Raw genomic sequence first — 13,482 nt, 5'->3', positions numbered from 1 at the left:
CTTGAAAATATACTAAATTACATTTGGCACAAGGTGGTTAACAGTACAATCAAGACATTGTCTCAATACACCTTTGCTGGCTTTGGTCAATATATCTCGATACTCTACATTTCAATAGCAAAAGATCAACGGCTCTAGATGTGAAACATAATATATATTATATTATATATATATATATATATATATATATATATATATATATATATATATATATATATATATATATATATATATATATATATATATATATATATATATATAACTTAACACTGAGTTTCTATATATAAATAATATCATGAACCATACAGTTCTAACCAAAATATATATATATGTATGCTTAACACAATATTAAACAAGATACTGAGGAGTCATTACACTTTCATACTGTTGCAATCATCAGGCACCAGATCAACGCTGATCATTGCAACAGCATGAAACACAGTGTAAGAACACCTCAGTATCTTACTTGATAATGTGTTATTTAAACCACCCTACAGAAAAATGTATTGAGCACTCTGTACTCTAGCACAGGTATTTTAACAATCCTGAGTCTATATCATTTGACAGTGTTACTAAACTACATCCTAACAATGAAAAATTAAATTTTGCAATAGTACGTTTCAAACTTTCAGTTAAATCTTACAGTTATTGTAGGCCTCTTCTTTCCAATGTTGCATACAGAGGTTGAATATAAACAAGCATCCACAATATACCAATGACCATGCATGCCAGGCAAGGCTGTCGTTTGTGTGTATGTGAACTTTGAACCTGAACGTCGTCTGCAGTAGGAAATGACGTCACGAGTACGCAGCTGGACAAGCAAGCGTAGACACGTAAGCACGCACAGCGTGGCCAAAAGTTCCCTTGTAAAGTTCTTGAATATATTTCATTTCGGAACCGTTTGAACAGTATAGATGTGGCATATATTATTGCTGGATATCCCGGGATAAGTTCTAGATCGTCATTTGTTCAAATTCACGACGTATTGTACAACTCATGAAAGACTGTCGAACCGAAGCGAAGAGACCCAGAGAAGGCCGTACGCTGCTGCATGCCGCTGTTTGAAGTAGTTACAGATCGAACGTATCGTTCAATCAATCTCGCGATCCAGTTCCCTTTGCCGCATCATGCCCAATTTTAAGAGGAGCTTTTTATGCTAAACAACTTCTTCGTCTACTAGTAGATGTTTGACTTTCATTTTTAACTCAGGAAATAATTTATTTGACGTGTTGGGTAAGTGCGGTATTTTGAATCGATGCATGGTTTACTTCCGGGTTTTGTTCATTCAGCCGTATCACTTATTACAATAATGTGTGTAATCATAGACCCTCCATGTTAAAACATAAAATGAGAGTAGCGCATTTTTTCACTTTGGACAAAACTCTTTAAACCACTTATGATAATATTGTGAGAAATACTTGTATTGTAGAAGTCACACAGGTTGTAAAGAAGCTGTTACAATACATATGGATTATGGATAATGAAGCTTGATTTATTTGTACGGGTAGTGTGGTTACCACGTATGAAATAGTATGAAATTTTCTAAGTACACTTCAAAATAACGATGGAATTATAGATAATATTCCAAATATTACTCCCGCTAGACACACAGGTATGTTATTAGATTAACCAATCACTACTGTCCATCATCACAGATATGGAAGAAATGTTTTCCTAGTCTGTGCCATCGTTGTAAATCTGTTTATACACCCAGTGACAACCTGTTGTCAATGGTGACGTTTTACTACTACACCATGTATTGAATCAATGGCATTACTTAGCCATGTCATCTAATTACACATCATACATGTATATCACTACCCCTCGGCCTTACAAGTATTCAAATAGATTGTTGCCACTTTGCTCCATTTTGATATCATTATTGTTGTATATTTATATTTAAATAAATATGTACTAATTCTTGATTAAGAAAGGTTACAGAAGGTTACAAAAGCACAAATATATAAAATGAAAGGAGATAAAATGTGAGAGGGTAATAGATACAAAAAATATATTAAGTAAAACTTCAAAAACTGTGAGTAATACAGGCTGAGAATTAAAAAGATCAATTATATGATCATCAAAACATATACTGTATTGATGTATTTTGGTGCTGGATTTCACACAAAGCCCCCCCCCCCCCCCCCCCCCCCAATACATCCTGCCCTCCATGGGCATACCACTGGTCTTGATCAACCAGTGAGCATGGAAGTTTTGACAGTAGCACATTTGGTGTCTACATCTACTCTAGTAACATCAGCTTCATTCCAATCCTGTTGATCACTTCGAAGTAGATTGAGAGTGCTTAGATATACCATATGAGCTTTGAAAACATCAAATGTTAACTATTAATTGGGATTGGATGAGTATTTTAGCAATTTGTGTCTAATTTCTTATTGTCCCAGTGGCTGTAACTTATCAGTGCTAACAGCTTGTACATTTTGTATGTAGACAACACACACATTGTTTTCATAAAGTAGATTTTTAAGTGCTTGGAAACAATGAGTGTTGAAAACATTTAAATATAACTAATGGGGAGGGGAGGGGAGGGCAAATGAGGTGACGGATCAACTCATCCCAATTTCAACTCATCCCATTTCAACTCATCCCACTCAACTCGTCCAATTTTCAACTCGCCCCAATTTCTACTCGCCCCATTTTCAACTCACCCCAACTCTTTACAATATAATTTACCTGTGCATATATGAAATCGAAGCTACTAGTACTCAGTTTGGATGGTCTTTGGTATCTCGTATTCCACTAATGAAATAACACTAGCTCTGTAAACACATACTACAATACTTAGTTGCGCTAAATAGGGGGAGGAGACACGTCTCCAAAACCCGTACGCGCGGAAGTCGTAAGCGTGTCAGTCACTAATATTTCTTATTTGGGTTGTAAACATTAAGTCCTAAAAGTGTGAAAAGTGATATTTCATGACTGGGGAAAGTTGTTGTGCTAGTATAAGTTCTAGATCTAGCAAACACTTAGCCAAAACCCACACGTACTTTCTGCTAGGAAATGTTAGATTTGCTACGCTTCAACTGGCTACGTAGGTAAAATCATGTAAATTTTTCGGCCTCTGTACTTCGAATCCATGTATCGTTTAGATTTATAAACATTTCCTAGTGTTGTTGGGGCGAGTTGAAAATAGGACGAGTTAAAAATGGGGCGAGTTGAAATGGGACGAGTTGAAATTGGAACGAGGTGAATCGCAATCGGCAAATGATTGGATGAGTATTTCATCAATTTATTTCAGAACAATAAGGCTACAGGCCCAAAGAGAAAATTGTACACAAACGTGTCTTCAGTTAATAAAGCTAAATTAATTTTTAACTTCCCATTGTCCACCAAATTAAAGTGCACCAGACACATCCTAATTGCTACTCTGTTACTTTTTTCATGTACCTTAACATTTGCACAGTAAATAAGTGTTATCAATGTTGAATCTATATTATATTGACAAATTTTAAAAGGTGCATGTAGGAACATTCTTTGTTAACCTTTGTAATAATATGCAGGGCAATAATAGAAAGTGTAACCCATCCTTCTCTACATTATGAACAATAGCAGGAATGCATTAATATATTCATAGTGGAGGGGCTTTGATATATTACAAAGATTTAATGTTACATAACTTAGATTAAGGTTTCACTCATAAATTAAGTCTTAATATAGTCCTTGTTTTATGCTCTGGATTGCCTGGTAGTAGCCTGTGTCCTAATACTGAAATTGTAACTTCACAATAGTTTAACTGAATGGCCATCATATTTATTCGCCATAAAATTCAGATTAAGAATTAGTAAGTTCATAGACCCTCCACCACGTCACCACGTTGGTGGAGGGTCTATGGTAAGTTGAAACATTTGGGGAGTATTTATTCTATGTATTCTGTCTTGTGTTTTTAACTGTGTGAACCGTCATATAATTTCCCCTATTCTAGTATTGAGTGGGTAGTAATTCAGATTCTGATGATCCTGTCTAGAGGCTTTCCATTGAATTTGAATCTGAAGATGCCTTTTAGATGACTCAATACCCACTTTGGCACCCAGACCATTCTGACTAATGTATGTGTTTGATTTATCATTTTACAGATAATTTTTAAAAATGGACTTTGAGTTGCAAAGTTTGATACCTAAAGCAGACATAGTACAGATACTATCATGGATAGCATCTGGTTGTATGATATTTGGTGGAGTTGTACCGTACATCCCACAATACAGAGATATCAAGAAAACAGAAAACGCTGATGGATTTTCTACATACGTATGTCTGGCACTCTTGGTTGCTAATACTCTCAGGATTTTCTTTTGGTGAGTACAGAGAAAAATGTAGAACAGTGGACTTACTGTACTACAATAGATAATACATTGTATTCAAGTTAGGGGGTTCGGGTTAGCATCAGATCAGGGCTAGGAGTTAGACTCCTAGCATAACCCTCATTTGCATCATCTCCAATGATGACACTGTTCTGTGTGTGTGTGTGTGTGTGTGTGTGTGTGTGTGTGTGTATGTGTGTGTGTGTGTGTGTGTGTGTGTGTGTGTGTGTGTGTGTGTGTGTGTGTGTGTGTGTGTGTGTGTGTACAGTATACAAAACAAAATGAATATTCCCTACCATCAATTTCTGTATTTCTTTAATCCTCTTTCTCCATATAGACAGGAGGTATTTGCTTGTACACAACTAAGTACAAGCTGTGAGCAAGAGGATTAATGAGTATACAGTGAGTTGTGTTTATAAGATGTGCGAGACTGTATCTAATAACACAATATAATAGCGAAGAATTTATCTGATTAATTTTCACCACATGGTGCTTATGTAAGGTTAATTAAAATTTGCAATACAACAGCTGGAAATTTTGATTAATGAGGATGATTTAGGTTCCTAGTTCATTTCCAATACTACACATGCATATGTCTCCCATTAAGATTAAGTAATGCATTGATTCGTAAATTGTAGTAATGACTGATATCTATTGTGAATCTCATAATAGTCTGTGCATGAAGCCCAGAGGAATAACACTAACTGGAAATGTGGTAGAGTGTATTACTGATCTTTCGGCTAGTGTTATTTCTATGGGATTTACATGCATAAAATGAGACACCCCCATGCAGAGGGATTATTTTTCGTTGCATCAGCAGATTGTACTCCGGCTTGCAAGAATGTAAATGTATGAAACTTATTGAAAATAAGCCCATAGAGGAGCAAAGCTAGTACGCAATTCAAACCATTTCTGTACTCATTTACTGCAGATTTATAAGATAGTGGAAATATGTCCTTTGGATCCTGCTTTATCTTTCGTTCCTTTTTCATAAAAAGATTGGTATAACTAATTGTTGGTATGTACCCAGTAGTTTATTCTGATTTGATTTGTAATAAATGATGAAGAATGATTGGGTTGGATAACCAGGAATACTTATTTTTGTTACAGGTTTGGTAGACACTATGAATTGCCTCTTTTAGCACAAAGTATTATTATGATTGTCACTATGATGATCATGCTTCATCTCTGTACAAAGGTCAAAGCACTTTCAGATATTACCTCAAAGAGGAGGGCGTTTTTAGGTAAGTCAAATTAATTCACTAATCTAATTGCACTACTTGTACAAATTTGTAAGAAACTACACAATGGTCAACCATTTGCATTATACGTGTACACTTTAATAGAGTTAAGTAACTGGGCAGGTTGATACGTACATCTGAGCTTTTTAGTCAAGTTATTAAGTCACCAGCTTGGTTCACATAGTATGTATGTTTTCATGACTTTTTCACCGGCCTAATTGACATACTATAGCTATGTACACACAGTTAAGTCACTGGCCTAGTTGACATACCCTAGCTATGTACACACAGTTAAGTCACTGACCTAGTTGACATGCCTAGCTATGTACACACAACTCAGTCACTGACCTAGTTGACATACCCTAGCTATGTACACACAACTCAGTCACTGACCTAGTTGACATACCCTAGCTATGTACTCACAACTCAGTCACTGACCTAGTTGACATACCTTAGCTATGTACACATAACTCAGTCACTGGCCTAGTTGACATACCTAGCTATGTACACACAACTCAGTCACTGACCTAGTTGACATACCCTAGCTATGTACTCACATCTCAGTGACTGACCTAGTTGACATGCCCTAGCTATGTACACACAACTCAGTCACTGATCTGGTTGACATGCCTAGCTATGTACACACAACTCAGTCACTGACCTAGTTGACATACCCTAGCTATGTACACACAACTCAGTCACTGATCTAGTTGACATACCCTAGCTATGTACACACAACTCAGTCACTGACTTAGTTGACATACCCTAGCTATGTACACACAACTCAGTCACTGACATGATCTAGTTGACATACCCTAGCTATGTACACATAACTCAGTGACTGACCTAATTGACATACCCTAGCTATGTACTCACAACTCAGTCACTGACATGATCTAGTTGACATACCCTAGGCTAGCTATGTACACACAACTCAGTCACTGATCTAGTTGACATACCCTAGCTATGTACACACAACTCAGTCACTGACCTAATTGACATACCCTAGCTATGTACACACAACTCAGTCACTGACCTAGATGACATACCCTAGCTATGTACACACAACTCAGTCACTGACCTAGTTGGCATGCCCTAGCTATGTACACACAACTCAGTCACTGACAGGCTTAAAGTAATACAGTTTGTGTCACAATTTAAAGTGTGAGTTATGAGTATCATAGGTCACTGTGACAGCTACATGTCGAGATCACCTGCAGTGTTGCAGTTTTGTTTACTTCTCTGTTTGTGTCATGAATCAAATGTCCTGATACACATACTGACATTGAGATTTAGTGTCTTTGCTCTTTTTAAAGGTCTGTTTTATATTAGCATAAAATCAGGTCATGTGTGATTTTGCTTCGCTTTTCCCCTACCACGCCTAGCATTTTGCTATAAAGGTCGTATATTTAAATCTAAAATTAGATGTAGCAAAATTAGCAAAACTCTAGGCGTGATAGGGGAAAAGCGAGAGCAAAATCCCAACCACTGGATTTCAGGCAAGTTTTATATGTACAAGTCATGCACTAGTATTGTCAAGGCCTTTTTTTTCAGATTTGTATGAACGCTCCAGCAATCTTTATAAGTAAAATGTCATGCACAGAAACAAGAATTTACTTGTTTTACAAATCTGTATGTGGAGCACTTTCACTCATCTTGGTGTTGCAAATCACTAAAGTTCTCAAGTTGTTGCACGTCAGCCCAATCCCCTCATGTAAAAGGAAAGGAGAAAGCATTCATAACACCATTTCATTTGTACGTCAAAATATGTACCAGTATTCTGCAACAGCCATATTTTTTGCCACATAGATTTAGTGTTTCTGTTTTGTGAAATAATTTACTTGTGTCATTGTACTTGTTGTAATTAAAAAGCATTGTGTTATATCAGTAAATTGCTGCACCCAGTGGTCAAGTGATGTGTACTCGATCTTCCCAGTAACTTCCAGAATTGTATTATTTTGTAGACGAGCTGTTTGCAGTTGACAGGTATACAATGTCTGGTTTACAGGCAATAAGAAAGAGAACTGTAACTTGCAAAATGTGCAGAACATAATAATAATCTGAGAATGATAAGATTCAACATCTGCTCAGCTTGTGCTAGTCTGTGGCAAAAGAGGGCGCCCTCACTCATAGGCCAGCCTCTCGTATGGTGTAAAAGCAAGGGCAATGAGGGCTGAGTGACACAACATATTTTACAATCTAAGCACCTATTTTCCATTCGTAATCACACCAATGGCACAAGATTAATAGACTAAGTATTTTATACACCATGTACAGCAAAAATAAGTATATTATATTATTGTCACCCCCAAATTGATAACTCAGTAATAAAAATACCAGTCCAGCAAGCAAGATTTATAGGAGTATAATACAATATGTAAAATCAATTATATAGATAAGTGTATTCACAACCCACATGTGCCTTGTGGTCAGTGCCTTGAAAGCTGAAATTAGAAACAGTTTAAGGTGCAAAATATAAATAAAAATTATCATGGTACGTAATTTGTAATGGTGATTTATTTATGGAAATTAAATGGTGACCTGTTTACCTTCAAATGTTGTCCTTGAAATGTTGTATATAGTTTTCAACAACAAATAAAAAAATGTTGATAGATAACCTTAGATTTCAGGGATTTTTACATGTGCAACTTACATTCCTCAAGAACATAATCTGAGGACAGGTTGAAAGTTAGGATTTATCAACTATTTTGGTGCAGTACAACGTTTTAGTTCATTTGTAACTATTAATCTGCACAGATGAGTCTTCATCATAAGATCAGAACATTTCCATGGTAACATGACCTGTTGCGCTCATGTCATGTTGTCTACCATATCATGTGCACATTTAGTTGCTATAGTTACTGTATCCGTGTAACAACTATGAATATTCTGGTTGTGACTTGCATGTCTTTGTTTCTCTCTCTCTTTCTTGTCTTTTATACTCCTTCTTGACTATCATCACAGACACATCTTCTTCCCATCATGCACATGTGCATGATGATAACAGCGCTTCTCGGCTTCGAAAAGTTGACGATAAGAGTGAACACGGCATGACTGACAATGACCCCCCTGTAGTTCCCCATCATTCCCCCGGTATGTATTACTTAATATGAAGAGAATGTTGTATAATACACCCACGATAGAGCACTTTGATAAAACTTTAATACCTGCATAGATTTAAGGTGTTCAGCACTCTGGGGGAGGGGTGGCAAATGCTGAAGGAATTGGATTGTGCATTTAGTGGTTCGTGGGGTGGGGGGTTGAGTAGTAATTAATAATCCCTATGGGGGGGGGGGGTGAATTGAATGATAATAATCCCTATGGGGGGGGGGGTGACTTGAGTAGTAATTAATAATCCTTATAGGGAGGATGGTTTACATGAATGAACAGAGTATGGATTGATGTATGAAGGAGTGCCATAAATCATAGGCCCTGGGTGGAGGGTCTATGCAAAAATGACGTAACTTCATGTGGATATATTTGTTTAGTACAGACACCTCTTAGCATTCAGTGGCTGACTTGACAGGTACAGTGATCCACATGAAGGTAAACACAGTCAAAGCAAGCCTTCATAGCTCACTCAGGCTTCAGTAGCCTTCAAGAGCTCTCAAAATGATCGATGGCTTAGTTGCCTCATTACTTATATCATTGTCTTCTGAATGGCTAACTAAGCCTTCTGAACCTAAAAATGAACAGAGCGCTTGCCATTTGCAGCTATGGAACTCAATTCCTGGAGAACTAAAGCTGATCACTGATGTTGAACTTTTTAAAGGTGAACTTAAAAACACATCTGTTTAAACAATATTATAAACTGTATTGATGTATTACTACATGTCTTTTATACTAAGTTGTCATTTTAGCATTTTTATAATTATTGTAACCAGTTTGTTGTTTGTTAGCTCCCTATTTGTTTGATTGTTTTACCATGCTTTTAAATCTATTGTATGTACAGCGCTTTCGAATATTAATAAATAGAAAAGGCGCTTTCAAAAATAAATCAACTTGAAACTTTAAATAAACTTTTAAAATTAGCCATGTGTTTGACACAGATAATATCATTTCTAAAATGTGTTTTGTTGTGTTTGAAATGTTATTTATGGATGAGAATGTTTTACACCAAAGACCCCGTTCTCTCAACTGTCTGTGGTACAAATTGCATTCCTTTATTTGAATTTGAAGAGTTCGATGTGGTTCATGCATCCTCTTATTGATGTTTATTCTCCTGTTCAAAGATTTTGACATCACCTGTCTTTGTTAATACTGTCTTTTGTCACTGTCAGTCAATGTCATTGATGGTGCCTGAGGATATCATGGATTTCTGCATCTTCTTGATTCAGAAAAAGACATTGAGTTGTTTTTTTGACAAATTCAGTGAAGACCAGACATGCTTCCTGTACCAGTACAATCCTGGGAGTAAACCTGTTTAGTGATGCAATTACTGCTATGTGTTCAAATTGAATCACCCAAATTCAACAATCACTCACCAAAGATAACTCTGTAGCGTCATGTGAATTAAATAAAATCTGTCTTTGTATGTGTCTGCCTGTCTCTGTCTGGCATGAGAATGTCTTGGGCTTTAACTGTAATCAGCTATGTCTACTACCTTGTGTTTGAGGGGCTCATGTAACTCAAATGTCTGTCTGTCTGTGGGTCTGGCTGTCTGTCTGTCGGTCTGTTTGTCTGTCTGTCCATCAGCCTTACAGTCTGTCTGTCTGTTCATTCACCTTTAGACTTGATATAACATAGTTTGCTAAATCTGTGTTCAGGTTCTGGGTTAATATGGTGGCTAGCAATGTGAGGAGTTATCTTGTAGGTGTTGGTAGCATTGGAAGAGCCAAATTTCAGCACTCAGTTGATGCATTGTTTAATAAGCAGATGATTTCCCTAAAGTAATTCACATTCTATAGATTGCCTTCATTCCTAAGTACCAATTTCTTAAAATAAGGTGGCTTTATCAAAAAGTTGTGATCAAATTGTAAAGTATGTCTTCTTTATTAACAAAATGTTCCCTGTTAGATATCTGTCACTGATGGTTTTGATATCAACAGTGTATACTTTTTACGGATGTTGGTGATATTATGTTAGACAAGCCATTATTCGATTGAAGCTTCAGAAGAAGTTGAACTGTTTTGAGGAATGGTTAAATGCACATGCGGGTTAGGACTAAAATTGGGTGAGAAAAAAAAACATTGTCTAGGAAAAGTTTGTCTTGAACAAACAAATGACCACACATATGTGACTAATATAAATAATCCGTTTGCCACCACTTTAAAGTACTAATGTGACGACCAGGGATCGAATCATTGGCCTTTAAATATAAGTCCCATTTCTAGTCTCAAAAGATTGACACCTTCTTGTAAAGTCAATGTAACTAAATAGTTTCTTTCATTCTGAACTTGAAATGACCCAGTAAAAAACAAGTCCACCAATTCCATCAGTATTGCCACCCTGTTTTGAAAGTTTATGGCAGCCTTAAGCAGTAATAATGTGTGTGCTATGCAAGAAAGCAATCATGATCACATCAGTGTCCAACTTGTTTGCATGGTGTATATGTACATGGCACCATCAAAGTATCCGCATGGTATGTGCTTGGCTTCATTAAACTATCCACATGGTATGTGCTTGGCTTTTATTGATTCATACACGTGACATATGCATGGCTTCATTAATACATCCACATGATATTTGCATGGCTTCATAGGTAGTACCCACATGGTATGTGCATGGCTTCACTGACACACCTGCATGTCAATTATTTTGTTTATGGTGGAGGAGCTATGTCATAAGCAATATATTATATTGCCTGCTGATATCTGCATATCAAATGTCATTTTTATTTTAAGTTCCATTTTCTGTAATCAGTGCAATAGTTTTTGCCAAATAAAATTTTCAATCATTAAAAAAATTGAGTTTTAAAATCGGTGTCTTTAATCAATATAAATCAATAACCTAACCTGTTCATTGTCTTGGCAGACTCAGCAATGTCATACAACGGATTGATTCTATATTTGGATTACAACATTACTGAGTTTGTCGTGACTAAAAACAGGTTCATTTAATTCAAATTTTATATAAAAGTGTCAGCAGATGTATACAGTATTGTAAATATATACTTTTTATTGAGTTGACAGAAATATCTGTTTGATTGATTTGCAGATTTTGATGGCCGATATTTCTGGAAGTGGAATCACTACTCCGACTACGTTCTCTTTATGTTACTCTTCACAGCATTTTGTGGTGCAATAACGATTCTGTTAATAGACTTCACAATCTATGTAGAGGCTCTTGGCTTCATGGCCGTCTTCACAGAAGCAATGCTGGGTGCTCCCCAGTTCTATAAAAACTTTCAAAATAAGTCTACTATTGGTATGAGGTAAGTTGATTGTGTCTATGTCTTCCCATGATTCCTTTGGATTTCACCATGACATATACCATAAGACAAATAGATTGTGCTAAATGTGCTGTCACTCCTGCACTGTTTTCCCATAAACACTTGCAGGAAATCCCCCAACAGACAGAACACTTATACAGTAGAGCTTCTTTACAAGATTTCAAAGTTGAGTATGTCACCAAGGTGCTATTTTATCAGCCAAAATCATATGTACCAGTAAGTTGATAAAGTGTACTAAAGGCAGAAATAAATCTGACTGGACTTTCCTTTAACATTTTCTGCTTTTGACCTGAAGACTTTTCATTACTTTATGATAGCTATTACATTAGTGGGGTCATGAAGAGCCGTGGTGAACAGTTGAAGTTGACTGTCTCTAAAATCAATGAACTAGACCTTAATAATCTTATTAAATCTGATGTTGTTTTGTTTTGTTTTGTTTATTTCAGTGTGAAAATGGTGCTATTTTGGTTATCAGGGGATACTTTTAAGACGGGTTACTTCATTATTAATAATGCTCCCATTCAGTTCACAATATGTGGTGCCCTGCAGGTTACTATAGACCTGGCCATTCTCTATCAAGTATGGTTCTACAGAGGAAAAAAGCCAGCCTGACTTGCACCAAAGAAACTGGTCTAGGGGCACCACAATGACACTGATGCTGCTAATAGCCCTGGACCATGTATAACACACCTTGACCAAGTATGACATTTTGATGCTGCTTCAAGGCCCTGGACCATGTATAGCATTGACTATGCTACAAGGCCCTTGACCATGTATTACATGAATACATCATATCATTCAAGGAAGAATTCCATTTGATGTCTGGAACATAACAAGTTATTTACCATATAAGGAAACTATGAATTCATTCCATAAATCTGTGGGTTATTCAGCACCCATTGGACCATTTTGTTTCTTTTTTGTTTTAGTATGAATAGAGTATACATACAAGCTCATATTCAACAAAGAATATGAGTAAATACTCACCGTGTAGGGAGCCAAACGCTGACTTTTTAAATGTGGCCAAACAACGTATCTTTTGCAAAAAAGTCTTTTAGATACAGTGTAGGCAATAAGAATACAGTGTTTTCTCTGTAGAAGTTTTCAGCTCTACATACATATATAAATACATACATACATACATACATACATACATACATACATACATACATATATAAATACATACATACATACATACATACATACATACATACATACATACATACATACATACATACACACATACATACATACATACATACATACATACATACATACATACATACATACATACATACATACATACATACATACACACACACATACATACATACATACATACATAAATACATACATACATACATACATACATACATACATACATACATACATACATACATACATACATACATACATACATACATGCATGCATGCATGCATGCATGCATGCATGCATGCACGCACGCACGCACACACACACACACACACATACACATACATACATACATACATACATACATACATACATACA

General features: G+C 36.2%; 1 protein-coding gene across 1 annotated transcript; it reads left to right on the top strand.

The window, feature by feature from the left end:
* The first annotated feature begins 836 nt into the window (after nucleotides 1–836).
* Nucleotides 837–13,033, top strand: LOC144437764 (solute carrier family 66 member 2-like). The gene is made up of 5 exons (XM_078126785.1): nucleotides 837–1,233; nucleotides 4,095–4,313; nucleotides 5,430–5,563; nucleotides 11,717–11,933; nucleotides 12,398–13,033. Exons 2-5 carry the CDS (start codon nucleotides 4,108–4,110, stop codon nucleotides 12,561–12,563), a joined length of 723 nt encoding a protein of 240 aa, XP_077982911.1. The 5' UTR covers nucleotides 837–1,233; nucleotides 4,095–4,107; the 3' UTR covers nucleotides 12,564–13,033.
* The last annotated feature ends 449 nt before the right edge of the window (nucleotides 13,034–13,482 follow it).

This window comes from Glandiceps talaboti, chromosome 7 (genome assembly GCF_964340395.1).
Source record: "Glandiceps talaboti chromosome 7, keGlaTala1.1, whole genome shotgun sequence".
In the NCBI taxonomy this organism is placed as follows: Eukaryota; Metazoa; Hemichordata; class Enteropneusta; family Spengelidae; genus Glandiceps; species Glandiceps talaboti.
The sequence above is the reverse complement of the archived record's forward strand: the minus strand, read 5'-3'. Positions and strand labels throughout refer to the sequence as shown.